We start from the raw sequence: 24,115 nt of genomic DNA on the forward strand, positions 1-24,115 counted from the left end.
GACGAATCACGATACTGTCTCGAAGTTAAGTATGCAATTGATAAGACTCGTAGCCGTATGCGTACGAACTTGGCCTTGGTGGAGCTCGTGAGTCCTTTGCCTGGTCGCTCGGTAATGAAGAAAGCCTAACCAGAAATTGCGGGAATGTCGTCTCGTGGGGCCGGCCGGAGCGAGAAGCACGAGGGGCGAAATGGAAGACGTTTGAGAGCATCAGCACAATGGTGCAATGTGTTTGCCGTATGGGGGTTCCCACTCCGGGACTGTGTCTGGTTGACCGTTGTTCATCTGTGTGACAGTATCCGCTGTAGCATCGAAAGATCAGACAAATGCGGAATGACCACCGCGATGTGGAGCACGGAAGAAAGGCAACGGTAGCAAACAGTGCAGAACCTCTGGGCCGCCAGCCGAACTGCTATTCGTGTTAGGAGGCCGTCTCGCCAGATCCAAAATGAATTGACACGGCCGACGCGTCGAGTGTCATGGCAAATGCGGCACATCTTGGTCTCCTCCGACGTAGTAGGCAGGGGCGACTTTGGGCGAGCGGGGATGAAAGGCGCAGGATCAAGAGTTGAAATGGAGCAAAATCGAGGACCGAGGTTGCAGGGAGCTGCGAGAGCGGCGAGTCCAAGAGGGAACCTTGGTAAAGCAAACAAAAGCGGGGCGACGGGATTCGAGAACGAGAGAAGTCAGGGACTCAGGTATTCTTTTGCAGTCGAGAATTAAGACCCTGGTCCGTCGTCTGTAGCATTGTGCCGTCACCAACTGATCAGGGATTGTGGAGGTGAGATAAACTGTGACAATAAAGTAGGGTAAGCAGAGGCAGGGGTAAAGGGGCATGGCAGCATAGGTGTACATACTTGTCGACCTATGGCGGGAGCCGAGACAGAGTGCCAGAGTGGTGGACGGCCGGCCAGACGTCGGTTGAGTGTGTTGGATGTGACGGCGATACATAGCAGGCAGGTCAACAGTTAGGTGGCTAGAGTAAGATTGACTGCGGTATGAGAAAATGAGGGGGACTGTATGGACCAAGATTCGAGGCCGGCTCGGGGAAGGCGAGAGCTGGAAACAAGACGGCGCCTGGATGGGATTGTGTTGATTCTTGTTTAGGTAGTCGTCGTCCGCAAGAGACGTATCGTCCCATCCAATGTCCTGCACGATGTTGCTATTCCTGGCCATTGACGACGAACGGCGTTCGATTTCAGCAGACGATTGAGGGATGCGGACCAGAATTTGCAGAAATGTCAGGCCTACCACATTTCTATGGAGATGCTTAGCTTGTGGTTGGTCCAAAGCCGCCGAAACGAAGTTGGGAAATGTGTCTCATTTGCGATAGCAGCCCGATGGGGCGGCAGCATTTGCTGAAAGGGAACAGAAAGCGTCCAAAGTGACTCATGAGAGAGTGCGCGAGAGAGAGAGAGTGAGAGTGAGAGAGTCTCGGTGTCTTGGGAGACGAGGGTCTGGCAAATAATCTGACGGGACAGAATGGAGGGTCGCACAGGCGCGATGAACGATTCGGCACCGTCGAGAAAAATCCTTGACGTTGGCGAGAGCAATGGAACATTGGGACTGGGCCTGCAGTTGTTGGTTCTTTACGGGCGACGGAACATCCGCAGTTTGGGGGCTACCGAGCCCGCTTACCGCAGTAGAGATTCAAGCGCGCTGACAGGGGGAGGGGCCTTCCATGTCAGGAACCTATCCGTACTGCCCCGTTCACAGCTCCTATTGACGGAAGGACCCAGGTACCTGCCCACCTGCCCAACCGCCAGCTGGAGCACCCGTAAAAGCGGCAGGAGGTATCCGAATCGTCGACCTGCTCACCTCACCCACTGACAACTTGCCTGTGCAGGCATGAGCCTACCTTAAGCACCCGGCCTGTTTTCTACCTACCCTATTCTGCCGCCTCTGATCTGTTCCTTCCCCAGGCTCCCATCAGGATGACTACCTGTTGCGAGACTCCCGCAGTAAAAGGCACCTCCACAGATTAACTGCTCGGCCCGCGACTGCCTAGAAGGCACTCTACCTACTTTGGCAAGGATAGGTACCCAGGCAGTACTAAGGTATCTTGCCTTAGTCATCCGCAACTCGATGCAAACCATGGCTTCTTCAACTTCACAAGCGTAGGGAAGGAGTGCCCTGTCTGTTGTGTCGTCGATCCAATCTCTTCCACCGCAAACTACGGATACCTTAATCTTCATTGTCCTCGATCATCGCAGCCTTTGTGAAAACAACTGAGCCCTGGCCTTGGGAGATTGTGCCATTCAGGTGGATACACTGGCTCTCTTGTTCGGTTTCAACTTTCGAGCAAAAGTCTACTACCTAAGTACTTAATCACGTGGCCAATTAAATGGTGAGCATGGACAGGCTCTCGACTTCCCGTCAACCTCCTCGCAACTTCACCACATCACGCCTCATATCTCTCTGCCATATCTCTTCAGACGTCATCTTCAAACTCATTGTCGTCCAAGAGATGACCCTTATTGTCAGAAATACCGACGTGTTTCTAATCTTAGAAGTGTCAAGATCTCCGCCATGCACAACATCGCAGCTCCATCACACAAACCCTTACACCAGCTTGGCTTGCAGCCAATGGTGTCGCTCGACTCCAACTAAGCGCCCACTCATAAGCGCTCCCTCATTCTCCTCGCAAACGACAACGTTAAACTCCACGTTGCTGACTGCCCTTCTTCTAGAAAAATTCTCTTCCACCACATGGCATGGCAGTCTCCTCAAACCCATGAATTTCTACACTTTCGAGGCGCCTAGGACTCTAATAATAACTACCGGACCCAACAGCAAGTTCCGCTCCTGGTCCTGGTATCTCTGGCCGAGCGAGCGGCCTGCAGATCTCCCACTCCGCAAAGGCCTGACTACAACCCACTCCCCGTATCCGCGCTGTGCGACATACGCGCCGGACGAGTAGCTACATATCTAGATTTCTAGTTTTCTCACCCTGCAAGGTACGCAAGCGACCATACATCCCGCGCTCTCTAGCATGACGACAGCCTCTCAACGAACCGACGCCCAGGATACCCAAGGCAAGAAACGGAGCCGAGCCCATTGTTTCCTGGCGTCACGCCGACGCCTCTTGCTCTGAACCTCGTCTAACCTCCCTCTCCATACGTATGAAACTCTTCTTCCCTTGCAGGCAAGATCTCGAGATTGCCAATTAGGTCCCTTACGCGGCCACCGCTTAACCTTGACGGCCTTCCACTCACACCCCCATCCGTGGCCACAGAAAAACCAGGACCCTTGAAATCGGTAGAAGCACGATCGTGGCACGAAGACCTTCACCGACATCATCTCGATTGGCCTCCAATCATTGGGCTAGCCAGTCTCGTCACAGGCGTGTTCGGAGATCTAAAGGGCCCTGGCAGCCTCGTGCGTTCATAAACCCCCCTTTCACCCTTCCAGCAAACTACATGACCCGGTTCCAAGGCAAGCGGCATGCCATGATCAGTCACCTTTCCCAACCGTAACCGCTCTCCACGTCGATATTTTTAGCTGCCGTTGCTATATTAAGATGATTAGCCTCACCTGCAGCCGCCTATGAGCTGCATCTTGCTTAATGAGACGTCACGTCCTGCGTTGAACTTCATGGGTTGCCCTACACCGAAGGGTCCCTTATCTCTCGTAACCACCTCTTTCACGCCGCAATCGTAATTGTAAAAGAAACGAACTGCAGAGACTTATTCCATTTCTCCCCTTTTGAGTTGTCAAAATTTTCCTCCGTACTCCGTACCCCTGGCATGATATCGTTGTAACAGCAACAGCAACTTACACGATGTCCAAACAAACGTGTAAGCGCGGGGCGAAACCGACAAGGTTACCTCGAGATGCAGCATCTTGGTATTGCCCACCGCCAGTCTCTGGTTCTTTTGCATTCCTATCGGCGTTTTTTTTTTCTTGTTTCATGACCCTCCTTTCCTATTGCTACCTCATCCCACTACGACAAGGGCGTATCATCTAGACATGGGCACATCTTCCAGAGATACCCCCGGTCACATCGCACACGTGAAGCAAAGATACCTAGCAACGTCAGGCAAAAGCAGCAGTCCTGTTTCTCATATTCCTTGTTTCATGCTTTTGTACATGTTTTCCCACTAACTCCAGACATACTCCGTAGAGGCGGCGGCTTTTCCCGCGTCACTCTGCCTCGATACCTAAACCGCACCCAATGAACTTTACCCACACTCCCAAGTCCTGGTTCCAAAACATTGCCGCGGCCCTATTGACCAATAGTCCATACACCGACAGTTCGCGCTCGCGTTCCCCTTCACGTCCCCCCGGTCTAAGAGGAAGGGGGATGGTTGGTCATGCGCGGAGATGACTCCTTCGAGGTTCAATCTCAATTGTGTGTGTGATTATACATATCGTAAGGCACTTCATCCATCTTCGTCCACGGCGCGTAGCGCCTTGCGTAGCGAGAAGGCAAAGTACCTGGTTGTCTGACGGTACTTTGACGGTACATGACCTTCACTTGCTTCACTTCTTCTGCCTCTTGGCATTCTTCTCCTCGCCTCCGGCGCTCATGACGCTGGCGCTCCGTTTATGTGTTGCCCCACTGCTCCCCGGCCGCGCCGACTTTTCCTTCTCCACGTCCCCCTTGCCCTCCTCCGTCGCGGCCGGCGCAGCAGCTGCTGCAGCAGCCTTATCCCCATCCGCAGCGGGAGTTGCTTCCCCACCGCCGGCGTCTCCGTTGGTTTTAGGTTCATCATCCTTGGAGGGCTCGGCGGCAGCTTTAGGTTCGGCGTTTGCCTCGCCTTCGCCTTCGCCCTCGCCCCCTGCGGTGGTCTTGTCCTTCTTCTCTTCCGTAGACTGGGCTTGGCCATCGCCTTCCTTCTTCTCAGCAGCTGGATCCGGCTCTGGCTGGTTCGCCTTCTCGCGCTCCGCCTTTTTGGCTAGCTCGAGCTTGATCTCGGCGTCAATCTTGTCCGTGACCTTTCTAGCATCAAGCAGACTGTTGACGGCGCCGAGCAGGAGCTCGTATTGGGCTGTCACCGGTGCTGTCGGCATAACCAGCCTTGGCGGGATGTCGAGCTCGTTAAGCGTGTTCATGATGCGCAGTTGCTGCTGGTTCGACTTGTGTGTGAAGAGCTTATTGATCTTCTCGTAGCGGAACGTTGGTCCGCTGGACAGGCGGTCGTGGTGCGTGACACCGTAGACATGCATCTCGGCATCGTTGAGCTTGCGGCGTTCCTGCTGCTGCTGTCCCTTCTTCCCGCCTGCCGGTGCCGTCGGCGTCTGCGCGACGCTGCTGGGAGGTTCCTTGTGTGTTTTCTCCGCCGGGGTCGCAGCCGCCGCAGCAGCGATGCTCTCGCGGCGGTCTTTGGTGTCTGTTGACGCGGCGGTCGCTGTCGCTGCAGCCGCGGGCTGTTGACCCGCGGGCGCGGAGGGGCTGACGCCGTCCGCTGCCATGAGCGACTTCCGCTTTTTAGACTTGTCGGCATTCATCAGGTTCTGCAGGAGAGTTTGTAACCCAGCACTGGACTTGAACGCGCTGATGTCCTGGTCAGTGTGTGGGTAATCCAGACGGTTGTAGAGCTCCCGACGCTCCTCGTTGAAACGGTCACTGCGCGCGAGGATGCGCTTGATCTCCAACAGTAGTGATTCCTCTTCCTTGGCTTCCTCCTTGCTTCGGGTAAGCGCGTTGTTGGCGAAATCCTTGCGCTGTTTCTCCTGATTGGCGTTGAAGTTGGCCATGAGCTCGTGGAGGGTGTACTCGGGTTGCGTCATATACTGAACGGGCTTCTGCACCGCCATCATCTTTGCCGCAACGTCGTAGTAGCGCGCTTTGAGGTCCTCCATCGTCCTTGGCTTCGGCACAGGGATGATAGCCTTACTTTCGTCCCCGTCTGCCGACGCCTCTCCGTTGATTGCTTCTGGCAAATAGTCGTATCGGTCCCATATGATCGGCCACCGTAGGTCAAAGTCCTTCACCAGCCCAAGCAGGTAATCTGTTTCCTCCTTGCTCCAGTCGTCGTTCTGCAGGTTCGTCCGGTACTGGTCTTCGCTGTACTGCGGCACATCCACCTCCACGTTGAACTTCGCAAACATCGAGTTCTCGGGCTTAGCCGCCGCCTGCTCTCCTTCAGCATCCTTCATTTCGGCGTCACCGCTTTGATGCCCATTTTCCGTAGCCGTCGGTGTCTTGCGTTTCCAGTGCTTCAGCACTAATGCGCCGCTGTCGCCCCGTGCCGAGTTTGTGAAGGGCTTAAGTTCCCATTTTGTCGCCGGTTTCCTGCTTGCGAATCGCCGCTTCTTGAAGATCGATACCTCGGGAACGATGGCGATTGGGTTGTCACCGCCCAAATTCTGAACCTCACGAGCGAGACCCTTAAGATTCGGGCGTGCGCCGGATGTCTTTTGTTTCTTCGCGGGTCGGGGGCCTGCTTGGCTGTCGGGGAGATTGAGGACATCTCGCACATCGGAGGACGTCATTCTCGCGGTTGGTAGGGAGGAAGAGGTATTGGCTGGAAAGTAGTTGCGATGCTGCGCGACCGGTCGGAAGGGCGGATTTTAATTTTCGATTGACGATTGCCACTAGTCTGCTCGATGGCATCAATTTATCGCTGGGTTGTACGCATGCATCAAGGAAGCGGGTATCATGGAGTCTTTTTTTCGGAAGGTTTCGTTGATTACAGTGGTCTTCGTGGTTTCATTCGAGTGGTTTCCGCGGAAGAAAGGCGGAGGATGAGGATTGTTTCTATTCTTCGACGTCTCCGAAATCTCGAACCCAAAAAGGTACATTTCTTTGGACGCGCAGGTCGCATTGGTAGGCGCGCAGTCTGTCGTTTGGGGATCGCACGTGATCCACTTGCTCCCCCAAGTCCCAAGAGGTAGTGGCCAATGCCACCCCTGTTCCACCACCAATTTTTCGAACGTGGCAGCTTTGCAAGTTACTCCCGCGCACCCTGGGACTTTAATGTGGATACCCGAGCGAACTGGCTGACCTGGCGCTGTCGACTCGAAGAAACGAAGCATCTCCAATTCAACCCCCTCGACAGCCGACAGACGACGAGCACCGCGAATTCGAATCGACCCTGCCCCGATAAACCTACGGTTCGCCCTACAGTTCATCAGTCGCATTAAGCTTCCGTCGTCGACAATATGAGGCCGTTTCTCCCCTTGCTCTCTCTGAGCGCAGTCGCCCAGGCGCTGTACTTCTACATCGACGGCACCTCGCCCAAGTGCTTCTTCGAGGAGCTCCCCAAGGACACGCTCGTCGTTGGCCACTACACTGCCGAGGAGTGGGACGACCGGATCAACCAGTGGGCCAAGCACGATGGTCTCAGCATCTACATTTCCGTTGATGTAAGTCAACCCCCTTTGTCTTGCATCCCCCCTTTGGAGCTATCATATAGCTATGGGCACCTGGGTCACATTCACTGGCTTGCCCAAAAGAGCAGGAAGAAATCCACGCTGACAGTCCACCACGTAGGAAACCTTCGACAACGACCACCGTGTAGTTTCTCAGCGCGGCCAGGCATCCGGCCGTTTCACCTTCACGGCTGCCGACGCCGGCGACCACATGCTCTGCTTCACCCCGTCTTCCACCTCTGGCCGCGCCGGCTGGCTCTCGCTCCACTCCCACAACGGTGGCATCCGTCTGACACTTGACCTTGCTATTGGCGAGAGCACCGAGATTGAGAGCTCCGACAAGAGCAAGCTTGAGGACATCGCGACCCGCGTCAAGGACCTCAACGCTCGTCTGCAGGATATTCGCAGGGAGCAAGTCTTCCAGCGTGTAAGTCTCCCACCATCAGAGCCGAGAAAGAAACCTTCTCTCTCAATCTTTGGGAAGGGAGAAATGGCGCACCAATGGTGTATCAAGGTACCATGCAATGCTAATAAAAACGAACCAGGAACGCGAAGCCGAGTTCAGAGACCAGTCCGAATCCACCAACGCCCGTGTCATCAGATGGATGCTTATCCAGCTTACCGTCCTCGCTGTTACATGCACCTGGCAATTGTCTCACCTGCGGTCATTCTTCATCAAGCAGAAGCTCACATAAGGGAAATCAAAAAACGGGTTTGGGCGTGCTTGTTGCGTTCCCCAAGAGCAGAAAAGGGTCAATCGGCCATGCTCAGTGCTTGGTAAAGGCCTCTTCAAGAGGGAGGCAGGCTTCCAAATTGCTCATTGCGTCAGGCCATTGCGGCCAGGGGTTGGGCAACGGATTTGTAATGATATACACACCAATTGTAGCTACGAAAAGCGAGGCTCGGTCAATGAAGCATACGTCGAATGTTAGAATTCTTGCTTGTGTCTTGCGCGGCGAGGCGTCCAGTTATTGTGCGCCCCAAAAGTCACATTTCGCGATATTTCTCCAGTCTCGTGAAAGGGCTAGTTCCCAACTACTTGTCCACCAATTTGGTCTGATAGAAAGCTTCCATTTATAGTTAAATGCGCCGCATACGTGCCCATTATCAGATGGGATGGGTATAGCAAGCCCGGCCGCACGTGAAACTCAGCTCGTAGTAAGGTACTTGAGCTCCTTGTCATCATTGAACTTCACAAACAACTATGTTGGAGGACTTCAAACAAGACCGTTCCAGAGTGGCAATACGCAAGGGCTGTCTCATCCGATTGCCAGTAAGTGATATTAAGGCCTAGTGAAAAAGTTGAGAAAGCCTGTAGCAGAACCGGATTGAGCAGTGCTTGGAGGTAGGAAAGAACGAATGTGAGATGGGATGGGGGTGGGGGGTACATGGTAACAGCACGGAATGAAATGTGAAATCGGGCTGGTATTCCTAAGTTGTGTTTTACCAGACCGTCGTGCAGCCATAGACTGGAGATGTCGACCTCGTAATCTGTTTGAGGCTCACGGTACAGAAGTGGTAGAGACATACAATAACCTCCATGTATATATATACCACCCACACAAGGGGAATCAAGTCTTGGCGATCGCTGTCGAGACATGAAGCAACCGAGCTTCATGCTTGCTAGCGGCTTTGTCACATTCTCCCAAGCTTCTATTAAACCCCAAGTGCACCGAATCGTACTTTTCCTTTCGAAGTCACTTTTAGCTGCATGACTGGGAATACCACTTGTACTTATCCAAGGTTTTGACACACTCCCATAGGTGAAGCTCGGAAAGTAGTTTTACAAGCCTCATAGCAAACACTGAGTCACAGACAAACTACAAGAGACGGAAATTGTTCGTCGTCTGGAATAAAGAAGAAGAGTGGGTATATTGCCATTCAAAAATAATTCAAACGTCTCGTCAGCTCCAAAAGCCATTTTGATCGCCCGCTGATCACAGCACGCTCAGCCTCCCCTTCACCTCAGGGCCAAGCGGCATTTCCGCCATCCTCTGCTCCTCAAGCCTCTTTATCTCGTCCCGCGTCGCCCTCCGCGTCAGGGCGTCCTCCATCTTCCGCAGTGCGAGCTCCCTGTTGACCAGCCGAGAAAATGCCCGCAGCGTAAAGTCGTCCGCCTCGTGGCCCGAGGCCTCGAGACGCTGTAGGGAGAGAACCGTCTTGTTGACGTCCTGGGCCCTGGCGTAGCCCGCGATCAGGGTGTTCCAGGTGACCAAGTTCGGCTCGACGCCGTGCTGGCGCATCTGGGCGAGGATTCGCTCACCGGATCCCTTCTCCTTGCTGAAGCCGTGCAGGAGGATGCTCCAGGTGAAAACGCTGGGAGCAGGGTGCAGTGGCGCCGGAGCAACCTCGGTCTCCTTGGCGTCGCTCTCCTGGACTTTGCTCTCCTGTGCTTGGCTATCTTGAGCCCCGGTCTGTTGAACTTCGGTCTCCTTGACCTCGGTTCTCCTGCTATCTCTTCTGCCTTTCGAGGATTGCTTCGCTGCGTCGGCTGCTCTGCTCCGCTCTTCAAGCGTGTACTTGAGCATGTCGCCGACAATATCCAACGCGGCACGGAGCATGCCTGGGTGCTTGCAGAGCGCCTTGATAAGGACGTCGTACATGAATGATCCCTTCTCCTGGACCAGCTTGGTAGCGCTGGGGCTGCCCTTCAAAATCTCCTGTCTGAGGTACGCGTATAGCGAAATGAGGTTGATGGGCTGCGACATGCTCCTCACGTATGCAAGGAACATGATGCTCAGGGTGGCACTCGTCGGTTCCATCTTCTCATAGACGGCAGACATGGCCCTGTCGAGTGCCGGAAATAATTGTCGAGCCAACTCCCAGTCGGCTGGCATCTGCAGACCTTCCTGACCCTCGAGGTACATTGATAAGTCCACAGGAAGGAGAGCCTGTAATGGTGCCAAATGGAACACCTTTGAGTAGAAGTGTAACATTGGCCCAAAGGCCGGCATGACACCGGGCGTCCACTTGCAGAAGTGAAGCAGACACATCAGTAGGTCGTTGAAGAAGGGAACATCAATCTCGTTGCCCTCGACAGCTCCTATGACGGCAGATTCGATACTCGACGGTGAAAGAGCTCGCTTTCCTCCATCTAACAGAGTAGACCACATGATCATGTCTGGTTCAAAATTGTGCCGTTGCATAACCTGGAAGACCTCCTCTGCAACCTCATTTTGATCTGTCAGGCACAGCGACCTGATCACTGCCGTGTAGTGTACCATATTGGGAGCAAAGCCGTGCTCTATCAGGGTGACGAATGCGTCCGCAGCTGAAAACCCGTCGTCAACCTTGATTTGGCCACGCTTCAGACTCAAGATTGAGGTACACAAAGATGCCCACAGGCCTGAGTCGAGATCAACACCTTGGTCTGGGATAGACTCGATGGCCATCTGTAGAGCCAAGTTCTTATGCAGGGGGCTGACTGCAAGTCGTCTGGCCATGTTTTGGAGAGTGTTGCTGTGGAGTTGAACATCCTTTCCCCTCCAACAATCATAAAGGGCAATCAAGATGGGCAATTCTGCCTCATGCGTCAGCATGTAGATGGTGTTTTGCCTCAGGGGAATATAGGCCGCAGGTAGACGTTCAAAGACCGTCACGACCACGTTGCAGAGATGCCTTCTCTGCTCAGTAAACTCAGGCTTGGATAGTTGACTTTGCCATTTTGCGAGGAAGTGAATAGCATCACTGATGGCGTAACCCGGCGGCTTGATATCGCGGGTGGTAATTTCGAGGATGGCTGCAGCCCGATCAGGGCAAGACCATAAAGCAGAGAACATGAGCTTTCGCCACTTTGTCTTCTTCTGCTCCTCAGTCCAAGTCGGCCATTGCTCGATTGCGTCTTCAACGGCTTGACGGTCTTGGATCCAGCTGAGGACTTTTGGAACTTTGTAGCCTTCGCCGAAAGATGCAAATCCGTACAGCCTTTTACAGTCGTTTTTCCAATTCTCAAAGTCCTTCAACTCCTTCTTGGTCAAGCGATGGCGGAGGTACCCATATTCCAGGTATCTTCTCTTCCTCTCTTTTACGAGCTCAGAAATCCATGTGTCGGCATTTCCTGATGTGAACTCATATTTCTTCTTCCTCTCCCCTCCATTCTGAGGTGACCATGTGTCGATGTTTTTGGAGGCGAACTCTGTTCGTCTCCGGCTTGCTTCGGCATTGATGGGTGCTCCGATAGGCGTTGGCGCGCTTCTCGATCCCGACTCGACTAATCTTTTTATTTTGCGAATGCGAAACGGCCGTTCTATGGAGGGTCCTAAAGCGGAAGAGGTATTAGGTCGAGCTTGGAAGGAGGTTTGGATATAATTATTCGCTGCGAGGTTGCCGCGTTGTCGGATGTGTCGTAGACATTGTCGGCCTGCTAAGGAGTGCGACATCGCAGGTGTAATATCAGGGCGTTACAGCCAGAGCTTCCGGTCGTTACGGACAGGTATAGCTTCGCCGGCATTCGAGCGACGACGGCGCGACCGTGATTTCGTTAACTGTCTTGGAGCATTGGGGGTAAGATATCCGTAGTTTGACGTTGAACTGGAGTCTTAGGTATTTTATTTTTTTGCGACAGACGGTAGCTTCTCCTAGACCCCTGGCGAGCTAAATGCGATTTTGAAGGTTGAAAGACCGTGCGTCCGCTAGCGCATTTCGTAGAAGTATCCCGCGGGTAGCAATGGCTCGCCCCACTACGACCCGAACTTGAACTTTCAACCATCAAACTCTCGATTGAACGCGCTCACCAAAAGCCATAACCTCACCTATACCCCAATTCGAGGAACATCCGACCGACATACCACAATATTGTTCATTGCGATAAGCCTTCTCAGCTAGAGCATCATGTCGAGCTCCCAAGCCACCCTTAGCGCGGTGATAGACGAGCGCAAAGCGCGCCTCGCAAAGCTCAAGAACCTCAAGAGAAAACAACCTGCGGACGAGATCGTTGCGCCAGAGTCAGAACGCGCAGCCTCGCCCCCGACTGAGCCAGACGTCACAAAACTGCACCTTTCCGGGCGCAACTACGACCCAGAAACGCGTGGTCCCAAGCTTGGCTTCGAGGCGCCCCCGACCCAAGACCTAGAGAATCCCACACTCGAAGAGCTCGCGGCAGACATTGAGGAGGATGTGAAGCAGAAAGCAGCCGAAGACGCGCAGGACGACAAGGGTATCGACTTGTTCAAGCTTCAACCGAAAAAGCCGAATTGGGACCTGAAGAGAGACTTGGAGAAGAAGCTGGACATTCTCAACGTTCGGACGGACAATGCTATTGCGAAGCTGGTGAGAGAACGCATCACAGGGGCTCAGAAAGCGGCTACACAGACCAAACAAGTCGATGCTGGGAGCAGGGAGGGCGACGCGGCTGGAATTGATGGTATCGCATTAGTGGAAGGAGTGCGCGTACGCGAGAGGGAAGAAGAGGACGAGAGACGAGAGAATGCCGACGAGGAGGATGAAGATTTGGCTGTTTAAGCAGCAAACCCTGGCGCGAGTAGTAGAACGCTTTTGTATTTTACGGTTGCGGGAGCAGGCATAGACTCCATTTGGCCTACGAATAATTGATACCCAATAACTACCTGTTCAGGGACTGTGTCAATGCCAGTCTCTTAGAAAATGGACTAAGACTGCGCTCTCGTTCTGGCAGTCGCTCAGACCCACCAACCTGCCTTTGGTTCCCACCACCTCGGCCCAGTGTAGGCTGAGGCTCTTCTCGATATCCGTCATTTATGCCAGCACGTCGACTTGGGCCGCTTTGTGGCCTCGCACCACGACGGTTGGGGGACCGGGACAACGACCGCCTGCGGCCAACAGCATCCCCACCACGTCCGGAGGTGGATGAATCCCTGGAATCGGGCGAGTAGCGCGCATGACCCCCAGCCGTTTGTCTAGCGTGATCCGCATCCCTCTGACGATAGTTTTGCTCTTGGATTCCGACGAGTGAACCACTGTCCCGAGAAAGTGATCTCTGGTGGCGTCGAGGCGGAGACTGAGTACGTCTGCTTGCTGGTGACCTTCTTGAGACAGAGCGACCGTCGTCGCTCTCCGGACTAAACGACCTCTGTCTCCGCGGAGCAGAGGCGGGAGATGGTGAGCGCCGCCTAGGTGGAGGCGAGACAGAGCGGTTTGTTGAGATGGTGGAAACGGAGTCAACAGACTCGGATCGTCTGCGCTTACTCTCTGTTTGCCTAATGAGTTCGTCGTCTCTCTCGTCTAGCTCCCTCTTTCTCGCTCTCTCAGCTTCCTTCTTCGCGAGCTCCTCGTCAGCGATTCCTTTTCTACTCCACGAATTAGCTACATTGAACACATGAAATACAAACGAAGGTGAGAAACTGACTTTCTTTGCGCGTCATCTGGCGCATCGTTTGTCAGTTTGGGCATCAGCTTCGGGTTGCGTAGCTGTTGAGTTCGGGACGGCCGAGACACGTATGGTCGGGCCGTAGCCGATTCCTTGCACTCATAAGAGTAGTGACGTTCTGTGAGAGTCAGCTTGATGTTTGCAACGTATGGTTAGCTTGTAGACTTATCTCTTTTGAGACACTTTTGACATTGGACGTTTGCTGGGGTGGACTGGCGAGGCCCGCCACGGCCTCTGTATGGGTGCATTGAATGAACTCGCTACTTGAGCGAAGGGTTTGTCTTAATTTGAATAGCCGTCGTTGCGCTGGCGTATTCAATCAGGCCCTTGTTGGAATCGTACTATTGTAAGTCTGGATGGCGATCGATGGTCCGATATGGTGAGATCAAGCAGATGAGATTTTCTTCCGTTTCCTCGCTTGGGACGCGAGACTTTGGTGCAACGATGGTGTTTTATTATTAGCGACAGGCTGTTTTGGTGTTTCGCAGTTGTCAGCTGAATTACAATTGTAACCAGCTCTGTCGAAAGTGGTTAACTTCAGCGACAGAGGGATGAGGTTTGGCTCCAACGATGAGCAAGTCAGACGCTTACGTAAGGCAGAGGAAATGATCGGAAACACTGCACCAGCCCCAGATGCACCAGCCACAAACCTAAGGTTTCCGTTAGGAATCTGCCGGCACTAAGCCACTCTCGGCACAGCCTCTGGTCTTTTTTGTCTTTCACCAACCAACCCACCCTACCCAGGCCCGAGACTGGCTTGATGCTCATCAGAATTCCCGTATTGCATTCCCAATCATACCCGACTCTTCAGTCTGACGTCCCACAAGAGGTTGCGGAGGGGATGGCAGCCGTCTGACACCACTTTTATCGACTTGAGACCGTTGTCCGCTCGATTGGGAGTTGCCAACACTGAAGCTTCTCGCTAAGGTTCTCTACTACCTCTCTGCGACCGGAGATACCTCGCAACTGAGAGAACAGAGAGAGAGAGTGTGTGTATCCGCATGTGTATGAGAGGGCCTCACGCAACACGAGTGAGAGATTGAGACATAGCGTTGTCATCGGATTACGGATATTAGTACCTATTCAACTTAGCGAGTGAGGGGTGCATGAGTGATTGATCTCGCACTGCAACTTACCCAGGGTGAGTGAACCAGAAGCTGAGAAGTCGTTGGCTCCGTTCTCCAGTTTCTCCATCCTCTTTTTCCCTTTGCAGCGCAATCCCAAAAACCCACACACCACAGCTCTGCCAATTCCCTCCCACTACCTTAAACCATCGTCTGCACCACACCACACCACCCACACCACACCCCTCTCCCCCAAGCCCGTGACGGACTATCCGCCTCGCAGGCCGCCAAAATTTCACGTCGCCTCGTCTCAACCGCTGCGCGACTATCTACCAGCTTCCTGCAACCAAACCTTTCCCACAACCACTGACGGTTAGTCACTCAGGCGCACATCTATTCGACGACGAAACACGCAACGGACAACTCCCATTTCTCCCCTGCAACGAGAAACTGGGTCCATCATTCATCCAACATTCAGGAACACAACAGTTACGATGACGACCTCGTCCCGACGATGATCCACGGTATTTCTTCCTCTGCAGGCTCGCCTTGATCCAGTTTGTTCCTTGCTTTCGGACCTCGTCTTTAATCCTTTTTCGACCCGGACTCTTATTCCGTCTCGTCGCGCGCCTACCATCCTACCTGCGCGAAGCTCCTTCAGCGGACGACTTTCATATCCATCTCACTACCCACGGCTGAAGTTGGGCCATCCTCCGAACCTCTTCTCCGGCTATGGCTACAACTCAGATGTCATCTGACATTCCTAAGCCATCTTTCGCAAAGGTGCGATTTGCTCCCGAGTTACCCCTCGTTCCCGAAGCTCAGTAGTTGCCTAGTGATGAATGCTGACAATCTCTGCGCTATTCTAGGTTGCTGCATCGGCATCAAAAGATTCCCAACCCGTCACTACCGTCAGACCAGTTGCTGCGCCAGCCCAAGCCCGCCCCAGCCAAGCTTCTCCTAACGGTGCTGCCTCTATAACCGCGTCTGCTACTTCAGACGCAGTTGATACTCGCCAATCCGCAATCATGAACTCTACGAAGTCTGCGCCGTCTGTCGCTAAGCGCGAGCCCACCATATCAAAGAAGCCCGATGCGACCGGTGCCGTGTTGGATGGATTGAAGGATTTGAGCATTGGGCAACCGACACCGAGCCTTGTTGTGAACGGAACGGGCCCTTCGTACGCTGATCGATCAAAATCTATAACCAAGGATGGATCGGACGACTCCCAGAGAGCTGACTCCAGCTCGGAGCTCGGTACCAAGCCTCCCAGTCTGGACGGAAAGAGTATCACGTCGGGAACGACCTTTGCGCTGGACGAGAAGGAATCCCTGAGGCCGGATGACAGTGCTAGCGTCAAAGCCGCCGCTGCAGAGGATGACGATTCCTTTTCATTCCGAGGGCCAAATTTACCAAACTCCAGAATGGGTTCCGACATTGCGGCGCGTGCTAGAGGCATCATCCAGCTTGGCGACATGCCCGACCGCCGTCTCGCCCAACCCATCTCCGGCTCTTTAAGCCAAGGCATGATTACACCGCAGAGTGCTTCGTCAGATCAACCACAGATGCCTATCCCTAACGCTCTGTCCGCCAATCTCCCCGACTCTGCCAATCTCTTGAATACCATTTATGGACAGGCACCGGATGAAAAGCTCTTGGAGGCTATGGCTTCCCCGAAGGATCGGCTTTTTCTGTTGCGATTGGAGGCCGAACTGATCAAATTTGTTCAAAATTCCAAGTGAGTACCCACGGATTGAAACCATGTGCAGTCATTAACAGCGATATCAGAGACCCATACATGGACTTTCCACCTTCAAATTCATTTTGTAGGATGCTTACACATAAGCTGGCCGACTACTACCGCATGACGCATCAGTATGAAGCTCGTGTGGGATCTGTTCGAATCTTCAGAACCCCTTACGCCAGAGTACCTGAGTCGCTTGCTAGTATCGCTGCTCCAGAAACCAATGCCGAAACGACTCCTCCTCCAGCGGTCCTGCCGCGGAAGATCATGCGACGTGGGGAGGATGGGGAATTCGGTAGCAACAGCGCTTCTCCATCCAAGGCCACGTCTGAGACCGGCAGTGACTCTAAGGATAAGTCTGCTGCGGCAAATCAGAAGTATTTTACCCTACCCTCTCGAACGATTGCAACTTGCTGACTCGTTCAGATTGTCGAGAGAGCAGCGTGAAGAAGCGTACAAGCAAGCCCGAGAGAGGATATTCGGCAATTCTGAGAAGACTGGCGAATCTACGCCTGGTATGTGTGACTATCAACATTTCCTTCGGGCCGCCACTAATCGCGTTCCAAGATAACGAAATTGAAAATGGCGTTTCACGTGCCAGCTCCGTGTCTGCGAGGGAGAAGCCTGCTGTCAGCAAACGGGGTAAGACTGGGAAGCAGAGACGGGATGATTCAGACAGTTTCGACTCGAGGCACAACTACACGCCATACTGGGGCCCGCAGCAACAGACTTGGGTGCCTCAACCTCAGTATGTTCCTGTGGCAAACCAGTATGGTGCGCCAGTGCAGCAGCCGTATCCCAACCAAATTCCCGCAGCCCCTTACAATACTACACCTACGCAAACATTTGCTCCAATGATGCCTAACGCGGGCTACAATGCGGGCTATCCTAACATGACGCCGGTAAGCAAGCCCTTCCGTTCTCAACTTCATGAAGCTGATCGGGGCTAGTATCCGCCTCCGGTAAATCAGGCCCAGTTCCAAGCGCCTCCGAATGCAAGGAGCTATGGTGGTTCTGGCCCTACTCCTCCACAGCAAGGTTGGCAACCACAACCAGGGTTCGGACCCGCGCCGGTGCCGATGACTCCACCTTCGACGGCTAATGCCACGGCTTACACCCCTCGAGGCATGTCAGCGCCGCCCAGTCAAAGCACTGTTCCGTACATGTATGGGCAGCTGCCGGCCAACATCAACCCGAACGACCCAAAGAGCCAGCATCCCATCCCCGGCAGCTACAATCGCCACGCCTTTAACCCCAAGACGCAGTCATTCGTTCCTGGGGGTGGCATGTCTCCGATGCAGCCACCACAGCCGCCTTTCAGTGCTCCTGGATCTCACCATGGTAGCCCCCAGATCGGCTCACCTCATCTGGCATACGCCGGCTACCAGCAACAAGGACCACCAGCACCTTACGGCTATGCCATGGCGAGGCAAGGATCGAACAACTCGATTCCTTCCTACCACCCGCCTCCGCCCCAGCACCCTCATCACTTGAACCCTATGCCTCAAGCACCGGTTCATCATATCCCTCAACATCCTCCGCAACACATCCCACAAAACCCCTCCCCTCATATTCCCAATAAACCCGCCATCCCTCAGGGTCCGGCTGGACAGACGTTCAGCCACCTGCCCCACTACGGCAACCCTGCTACTTTGCCGCAAAAGCCAAACATGGGTATTTAGGTACGCGCTTGATGTTGTTGGACGGTCCATGGCAGAATGAACGGCGTACAGGGGTTTCAAAGGTACAGCATACTGGCGTTTACACAGGAGGGATAGGATGGCATCAGATCATGTAGGCTATTGCATGCTAGAACACTTACGCACCTTAATTATCACTCAAACCTTTTTCCAAATTTACATGCGCCGCATCCTGAACAGACGTCTCTTGTGTGTGTGTGTGCGTGTGTGTTGAATATTTGCATGAAAGCGTGAATAATCATCATTGCAACTGCCTAGCGCATTCTACCCTAGGCCGTCTAATTCTGCCACTGCCATAACGCCATGATGGTTTTATCAAGTGTGGGTTCCTCATGATGCCATGCTTGCTAACCTTGCGGCAGAAAATTCCCCAGCATCGCGGGCTAGCTTGTCCTAGGTCTCTTTCAACTTCTCGACCTCCTGTTATCCTTTTTTGGGGGGTTAAGTTTGGTTCCATCCTCTCTTCCACATGGCTTTTGCGTGTTTAAGAGGGAGTTTCTCTCTTTTCTTTTTTCAAAACAAATTAGCTTGCCCCTTTTTTCTTTACTCGGTAGGTTCCCTCGGCTCGCGAGGCTCGCGGGGCTCCCTGGGCTCTCCCCTCTGGCCACCACCACCACGGCCGCCGCCGCGTCCACCGCGCTTGCCGCCGCGCTGACCACCCCGCTGCTGCTCGCCCTTCTCGCCGCCCTCGGTCGTCTTGCCCTCGCCGTCCTTCTCGCCGCCGGTGAGGTTGGCAACAGCCAGCCGTTGCGACAGGTCAATCTGGGTGCGGATGGTGTTGGCCAGGTAGGAGACCATGAGGACGTCCTGGATGTGGTTGTTGAAGTCGTGCTCAATCTGCTCGGGGTCGACCTTGGGGGCGAGGGAGAGGGCGTTCATGAGGTACTGGCCGAGGGCCTGGTTGGGCTCCTCGTCCTCGTCGAGGATGCCGTTGACCCAGTCGCTGACGCGCTCGATGAGGTTGGCGCCGGACTCGATGGAGCGGGCGAGGCCCTCAATGTCGGAGACGACGGGCGCGGTGCGGTCCTCGGTGTCCTTGGCCATGGAGATGGCCTCGAGGGCGCTGCGCTCGGCGTCGCCGTACATGAGCTTGTGGGGAACCTGGATGAAGAGGCAGCTCTCGGCGGCGCGCTCGGCGTTGACGGCGACGGGGGCGGAGATGTAGCATCGGGCCTCAATATCGGAGGTCGGGTCGGTGCTGATGGTGAGGTGGACGGCGGGGTGGGGGAAGGTGCCGGTCTCGGGGGAGGCGAAGAAGTTCTGGATCAGGGCGGAGAAGGAGTTGAGCTCGTGGGTGGTGGTGTACCAACCCAACAGGGACTCGCGCGGGTTGGCCTTGAGGGTGAGGGCGAGCATGTTCTTCTGGTAGTCGACGTCCACCTCGACCTGGTCCTCGTTCTCGGTGTGGGGGATGGCGAAGCAGGAGCGCACTTCGACCTCGGTGCCATCTTCGGAACGGACACCAACGAGGGCGCCGATAACGCGGGTTGATTGCGTATCGCGGATGTCTCTTCGCACGGCATGGTCGAGAATGGAGAGGATGGCCTGGAAAGGGGAGGTGGGGTTAGCGACGAGTAGTTGGGATTCCCCACGGGGGGTAAGCTGTGTTGATGATGGATGTGTATATATGTCATGACTTTGTCAAGGTCTATGACATGTCTCGGGTAATGATATCAGGTCCTGCAGCGTAGCAAGAGGTGTCGTACCTGGGGCTGGATGTTGACGGTGAGCGGGGCAATGTTGCCTGGGATGCCAATCGTGGCCGGCGCGATGGGCCGCGAGAGGTGGAGGAACTTCTCAGTTTCAGCGACAGCCATGCTGGGCAGGTTGGATCTCGGGTCGTCGAGGTTCTTTCGAAGGGAGGAGACCTGCGGTTGAGGAGGAGATATCGAGAAGAGGAGGGGAGGGGGAGGGCGGGTTTCGGGTTGGTGGTGATGCGCGGGCCAAAAATTGAAGAGTGGGTTTGGGGTCTTTGGTCGGAGCGTTTTTTCGCGATAGGTCGCTTCAAAAAATCGTCGAACTCTTTCGCTTTCTCCTAGTGGGCGGTTTGCCGATTTTGCGATTTGTGGTTGGCCCCTACTGGGTTGTGCGCGCTAAGATAAGACAAGATAACGGTCTCTGTGGCGTATGTGCCCCGCTGTGGCTAGTGACCAGTGTGGGATTTTCTGCAAGGCTGATATGGCCGACTTACAACTTTTTTCCCGTCGACCAAGTGAATGAGTTTTGCTTCGGTGAACAACTTTTTTTTGTACCCTGTTTTTCGAAAGCTCATATCTTTCTGTATTCACACAAAATTTTCAGTGACAGAAAGTAAGATATAATGGGCCCAAGAGGTAGAGGTCGGGCCGGATTCCGGGGAGGAAGCAGAGGCGGTACCCGTGGTGGTGGCAGAGGAGGTGCAAGAGGAGGCGCAAGAGGGAGAGGTGGCTCAAGAGGCCGAGGTAGAGGAAGAGGAGGCAGGAGGTTCGATACTGCGCGTCTGGAAGAAAAAGAGTATGTTTGACCTCCCCAAACATTATGTGAAAATTTGTGAAAATCTAACACCGTCAGGTCTTCGGATGATGAGTCTCAAGAAGAGGGAGACTCCGAGATAGAGGAAGATTCTGATGTCTCCATGTCTGATGATGAGGATGAGAATGAGCAGCCTCAAAATACACGGCCTTACATGGCGCTTCTCCAGGGTTTTAAGGAGTCTTCAGAGCCAAGTGCCAAAAGACGGAAGCTCGAGAGCGGCAAGCCAGAATCCACCGTCAAGACCGCGTCCGAGTCTGGACCCGAGTCTGAGTCTGAGTCTGAATCTGATGGCGATGAGACCGGGGAGGAGGACAAAGATGTTGACAGGGTCGAGGAGGCTGAAGACCCAATGGCTGATCTCGAGGAGGAAGCGGAGCAGAGCGACGATGAAGACGACGTCGATGCCTCAGATCCGTTCGACAGCCACTTTGCTACCCCTGACGAAGGCGTGACGGCGAAGAGAGTTAAGGCGATCCAGAAGAATGACTGGACTTTCAAGCGGATGATGTCCAAGGTTTCAAAGGCGGTGGTAACATACCCTCAAGTGGAGGAATCGGATCCCCCGAAGATTCCCTCGCCGATCTCTGGCCTGGATGGCCTCAAACTTAAGCAAAAGTTACGGGAGACCGCCTCGAGGAAGATTGGCTCGCTCGACACGCTACAAGGAGCCATTGCCCCAACGATATTCAACTACAACGACGTGCTGTACGATAACCGAAACACCCAGAACTCCAACGGCTTGCGGCAGCTTGTATGCTTACATGCCGTCAACCACGTCTTCAAGTAAGGGACCTACCTGAACGTAACTTGCCTCTTGAATTTCAAATGCTTACATACAAACAGGACTCGAGACAGAGTCATCAAGAACAACTACAAACTCTCGAGAGAAGAGAATGCCGATCTCGAGCTCAGAGACCAGGGCTTCACGCGCCCCAAGATCCTATTCCTACTGCCAACAAGACAGTCCTGCCTAACGATTGCAAACACAATCGAGGACATGTGCGCGCCGGACCAGCGGGAAAACAGAAAGCGATTCGACGATGCATACACCGACGAGGACGTCAAATTCGGAGACGACAAGCCCGCCGACTTCCGCGACCTTTTCGAGGGCAACGACGACGACATGTTCCGGATCGGTATGAAGTTCACGCGCAAGACCGTCAAGTACTTTTCGCAATTCTACAACTCGGACATCCTGCTCGCCAGTCCCCTCGGCCTACGCATGGCCATAGGCTCCGACGAGGACAAGAAGAAGATGGACTACGACTTTCTCAGCTCCATCGAGATGGTCGTCGTCGACCAGGCCGACGCCCAGCTCATGCAGAATTGGGAACACGTCGAGTACATCTTCGAGCACATGAACCTCCAGCCAAAGGACGCCCACGGCTGTGACTTTGGCCGCGTGCGCAGCTGGTACCTCGACGACCAGGCAAAGTATTTCCGCCAGACTATTGTCCTCTCCGGTTTCAATACGCCCGAGCTCACCGAGCTCTTCCGCACCCAGTGCCACAACTGGGCCGGCAAGGTCCGCTTCCAGGCCGATTACCCGGGCGTCCTGACACAGCTCGGCCTCAAGGCCCGCCAGACCTTTTCCCGCTTCGAGTGCCGCTCCCTCGAGAAGGAGCCCGATGCGCGCTTCGACTACTTCGTCTCGGCCATCCTCCCCTCCCTCATCAAGCGCGCGAGGGACACCTCGGGCACCCTCATCTTCATCCCTTCGTACCTCGACTTCGTCCGCGTGCGCAACTACTTCTCCGCCAACCCGGCCGTCGCCGCCCTTTCCTTTGGCACAATCTCCGAGTACGCCGACGTGCCCGAGGCCTCGCGCGCCCGCTCCCACTTCATGACGGGCCGGCACAAGGTGCTCCTCTACACGGAGCGAGCGCACCACTTCCGGCGGACGCCGATCCGCGGCGTCCAGCGCGTCATCATGTACGGCCTGCCAGACAACCCAATCTTTTACCGCGAGATCGCGGGCGACTACCTCGCGCGCAGCGAGCAGGATATGAGAATTGAGCCTGGACAGGGTGCTGTGCGCATCATGTTCTCAAAGTACGACGTCATGAAGCTGGAGCGTGTGGTCGGCACGCAGCGCGTGGGCAAGATGATCCAGGAGAAGGGCGATACCTTTGATTTTGTATAAGAAAAAGGAGAAGAAGGCAAGACATATGTGTTTTGCTGCCATATTATGGCAGACGTTAAAAAGTTGTCTTCTTTGGAGCTTCCGTAGTATACATGTATACCCTACACGACAGTAATCTATAGACTGGCCAGGTATTTCCCTCTTGATAATACACCATTCTTATCAGTTACATTTTCTTCTCACGCCACATCGTCCTCTCTGCTTTGAGCAAAGTCTTTGCCCCTATCCAGCGGATGACATACCCTCATACATCGACGGAGACTGCACCAAACCAATAGCCTTGACTCAGCTTTACGCCTTCTTAGCCTTGACCTTCTTGGCCTTAACCTTGGCTCCCTCCAACAACTCCTCCTTCCTCGCCGCCTTCGCGTCCGACCGGGCCGTGAGCAGCCTGAAGCTGGCCACCATGTCGTCGAACGCCGTCTTGCCGTCCTTGCGGTACCTCGTTACCTTGGCGACGTTCTTCTTGGTCAGGTCGGTGCTGCGGTGGCCGGAGTCCTTGTCGTGGGCGACGGCCTTGGCCGTCATCATGAACCGCACGTCGCGGGGCCCGTCGACGAGCTCGAGGATGGCAGAGGGCGCCTGGTCGTAGGTGCTCCGGGGCTCGGTACGCAGTACGCGCGTGTAGCCTCCCGGGCGCTCGGAGTAGCGTGTGCGGAGCTCACCGAAGAGCTTGGGTAGGAGGTCGTGGGGTGTCTAACGTTATGTCCTTTTGTCAGTTTCGGTTTATTCTTTTTCGAACCGCTTCTCTTCTCGGGAACCAGTAGCTGCTTCCACCTCAAAGAGCTACCGAGACCACCAGGGATGTGTGTCCAACTCACGTAGAGAATCGCCTGAGCTTTCCGCCTCGTCTCCTCGTTATCGCGCTTCGCGTAGGTGATGAGCTTCTCAGCGAGACGCTGGGCCTCCTTGGCCTTGGCGAAGGTGGTGTGGATGTGCTCGTGGGCGACGAGGGATGTGACAAGGCCGCGAAGCAGGGCCTGTCGCGCCGACGAGTTGCGGCTCAGATGCCTGTACTTGGTGAGACCTCCCGCCATGGCTGCTGTGAATGTGTTGAAGTCGTCTCAATTGAGAGAGGGAGAAACGTTGGCGGGGGCAACCCGTTTCGTCTCGTCTGTGAGTCGCAGAGGAATGGCTGCTCTGCGAGGTGAACAGGTCGGAGGACTTCGGAGCAGTTGAGGTTATCGAATCGAACTGGATCGTCAGAAAGCCGTGCTAAGAGCCTTTGGAGTCGCTCGCTGCAATCCGCTGGCTGTCGTTTCCCAAATTTTTGGCACAGGGTGCTTTGGA

The 24,115-nt window shown here is 54.5% G+C and overlaps 10 protein-coding genes across 10 annotated transcripts; 4 read left to right on the plus strand and 6 right to left on the minus strand.

Moving 5' to 3' along the window:
- Nucleotides 1–386: 386 nt before the first annotated feature.
- BDZ83DRAFT_101974 (uncharacterized protein) lies at nt 387–1,581 on the minus strand. The gene is made up of 3 exons (XM_060501030.1): nt 1,252–1,581; nt 858–1,168; nt 387–791 (listed from the first exon to the last, which is right to left on the minus strand). The coding sequence occupies exons 1-3, from the start codon at nt 1,353–1,355 to the stop codon at nt 562–564; spliced, it is 645 nt and encodes a 214-aa protein (XP_060368834.1). The 5' UTR covers nt 1,356–1,581; the 3' UTR covers nt 387–561.
- Nucleotides 1,582–4,482: 2,901 nt separating this feature from the next.
- BDZ83DRAFT_748894 (SWR1-complex protein 4) lies at nt 4,483–6,438 on the minus strand (the record flags this gene model as incomplete). Its single annotated transcript, XM_060513689.1, has 1 exon — nt 4,483–6,438. The coding sequence occupies one exon, from the start codon at nt 6,436–6,438 to the stop codon at nt 4,483–4,485; it is 1,956 nt and encodes a 651-aa protein (XP_060368835.1).
- Nucleotides 6,439–7,107: 669 nt separating this feature from the next.
- Nucleotides 7,108–8,012, plus strand: BDZ83DRAFT_569885 (emp24/gp25L/p24 family/GOLD; the record flags this gene model as incomplete). Its single annotated transcript, XM_060504241.1, has 3 exons — nt 7,108–7,311; nt 7,439–7,744; nt 7,863–8,012. 3 exons carry the CDS (start codon nt 7,108–7,110, stop codon nt 8,010–8,012), a joined length of 660 nt encoding a protein of 219 aa, XP_060368836.1.
- A 1,014-nt stretch (nt 8,013–9,026) lies between these two features.
- BDZ83DRAFT_608150 (uncharacterized protein) lies at nt 9,027–11,903 on the minus strand. The gene has a single exon (XM_060507463.1). The coding sequence runs from the start codon at nt 11,694–11,696 to the stop codon at nt 9,255–9,257; it is 2,442 nt and encodes an 813-aa protein (XP_060368837.1). The 5' UTR covers nt 11,697–11,903; the 3' UTR covers nt 9,027–9,254.
- On the plus strand, nt 11,900–12,794 carry BDZ83DRAFT_608151 (cwf18 pre-mRNA splicing factor). The gene has a single exon (XM_060507464.1). It carries the CDS (start codon nt 12,148–12,150, stop codon nt 12,775–12,777), a length of 630 nt encoding a protein of 209 aa, XP_060368838.1. The 5' UTR covers nt 11,900–12,147; the 3' UTR covers nt 12,778–12,794.
- On the minus strand, nt 12,795–14,199 carry BDZ83DRAFT_608153 (zinc knuckle-domain-containing protein). Its single transcript, XM_060507465.1, has 3 exons — nt 13,830–14,199; nt 13,640–13,775; nt 12,795–13,580 (listed from the first exon to the last, which is right to left on the minus strand). The coding sequence occupies exons 1-3, from the start codon at nt 13,906–13,908 to the stop codon at nt 12,878–12,880; spliced, it is 918 nt and encodes a 305-aa protein (XP_060368839.1). The 5' UTR covers nt 13,909–14,199; the 3' UTR covers nt 12,795–12,877.
- A 1,257-nt stretch (nt 14,200–15,456) lies between these two features.
- Nucleotides 15,457–18,150, plus strand: BDZ83DRAFT_569820 (R3H domain-containing protein; the record flags this gene model as incomplete). The annotated part of the gene is made up of 6 exons (XM_060504236.1): nt 15,457–15,507; nt 15,594–16,462; nt 16,513–16,845; nt 16,895–16,983; nt 17,036–17,370; nt 17,419–18,150. 6 exons carry the CDS (start codon nt 15,457–15,459, stop codon nt 18,148–18,150), a joined length of 2,409 nt encoding a protein of 802 aa, XP_060368840.1.
- Nucleotides 18,151–18,249: 99 nt separating this feature from the next.
- Nucleotides 18,250–19,985, minus strand: BDZ83DRAFT_692332 (Mov34/MPN/PAD-1 family protein; the record flags this gene model as incomplete). The annotated part of the gene is made up of 2 exons (XM_060511326.1): nt 18,250–19,713; nt 19,875–19,985. The coding sequence occupies 2 exons, from the start codon at nt 19,983–19,985 to the stop codon at nt 18,712–18,714; spliced, it is 1,113 nt and encodes a 370-aa protein (XP_060368841.1). The 3' UTR covers nt 18,250–18,711.
- Nucleotides 19,986–20,782: 797 nt separating this feature from the next.
- On the plus strand, nt 20,783–22,825 carry BDZ83DRAFT_748900 (uncharacterized protein; the record flags this gene model as incomplete). The annotated part of the gene is made up of 2 exons (XM_060513690.1): nt 20,783–21,465; nt 21,526–22,825. The coding sequence occupies 2 exons, from the start codon at nt 20,783–20,785 to the stop codon at nt 22,823–22,825; spliced, it is 1,983 nt and encodes a 660-aa protein (XP_060368842.1).
- Nucleotides 22,826–23,116: 291 nt separating this feature from the next.
- Nucleotides 23,117–23,862, minus strand: BDZ83DRAFT_569795 (ribosomal protein L17; the record flags this gene model as incomplete). The annotated part of the gene is made up of 2 exons (XM_060504232.1): nt 23,117–23,521; nt 23,647–23,862. 2 exons carry the CDS (start codon nt 23,860–23,862, stop codon nt 23,117–23,119), a joined length of 621 nt encoding a protein of 206 aa, XP_060368843.1.
- Nucleotides 23,863–24,115: the final 253 nt, after the last annotated feature.

This window comes from Colletotrichum acutatum (assembly GCF_030867785.1).
Source record: "Colletotrichum acutatum strain CBS 112980 chromosome Unknown BDZ83scaffold_15, whole genome shotgun sequence".
Taxonomy (NCBI): domain Eukaryota; kingdom Fungi; phylum Ascomycota; class Sordariomycetes; order Glomerellales; family Glomerellaceae; genus Colletotrichum; species Colletotrichum acutatum.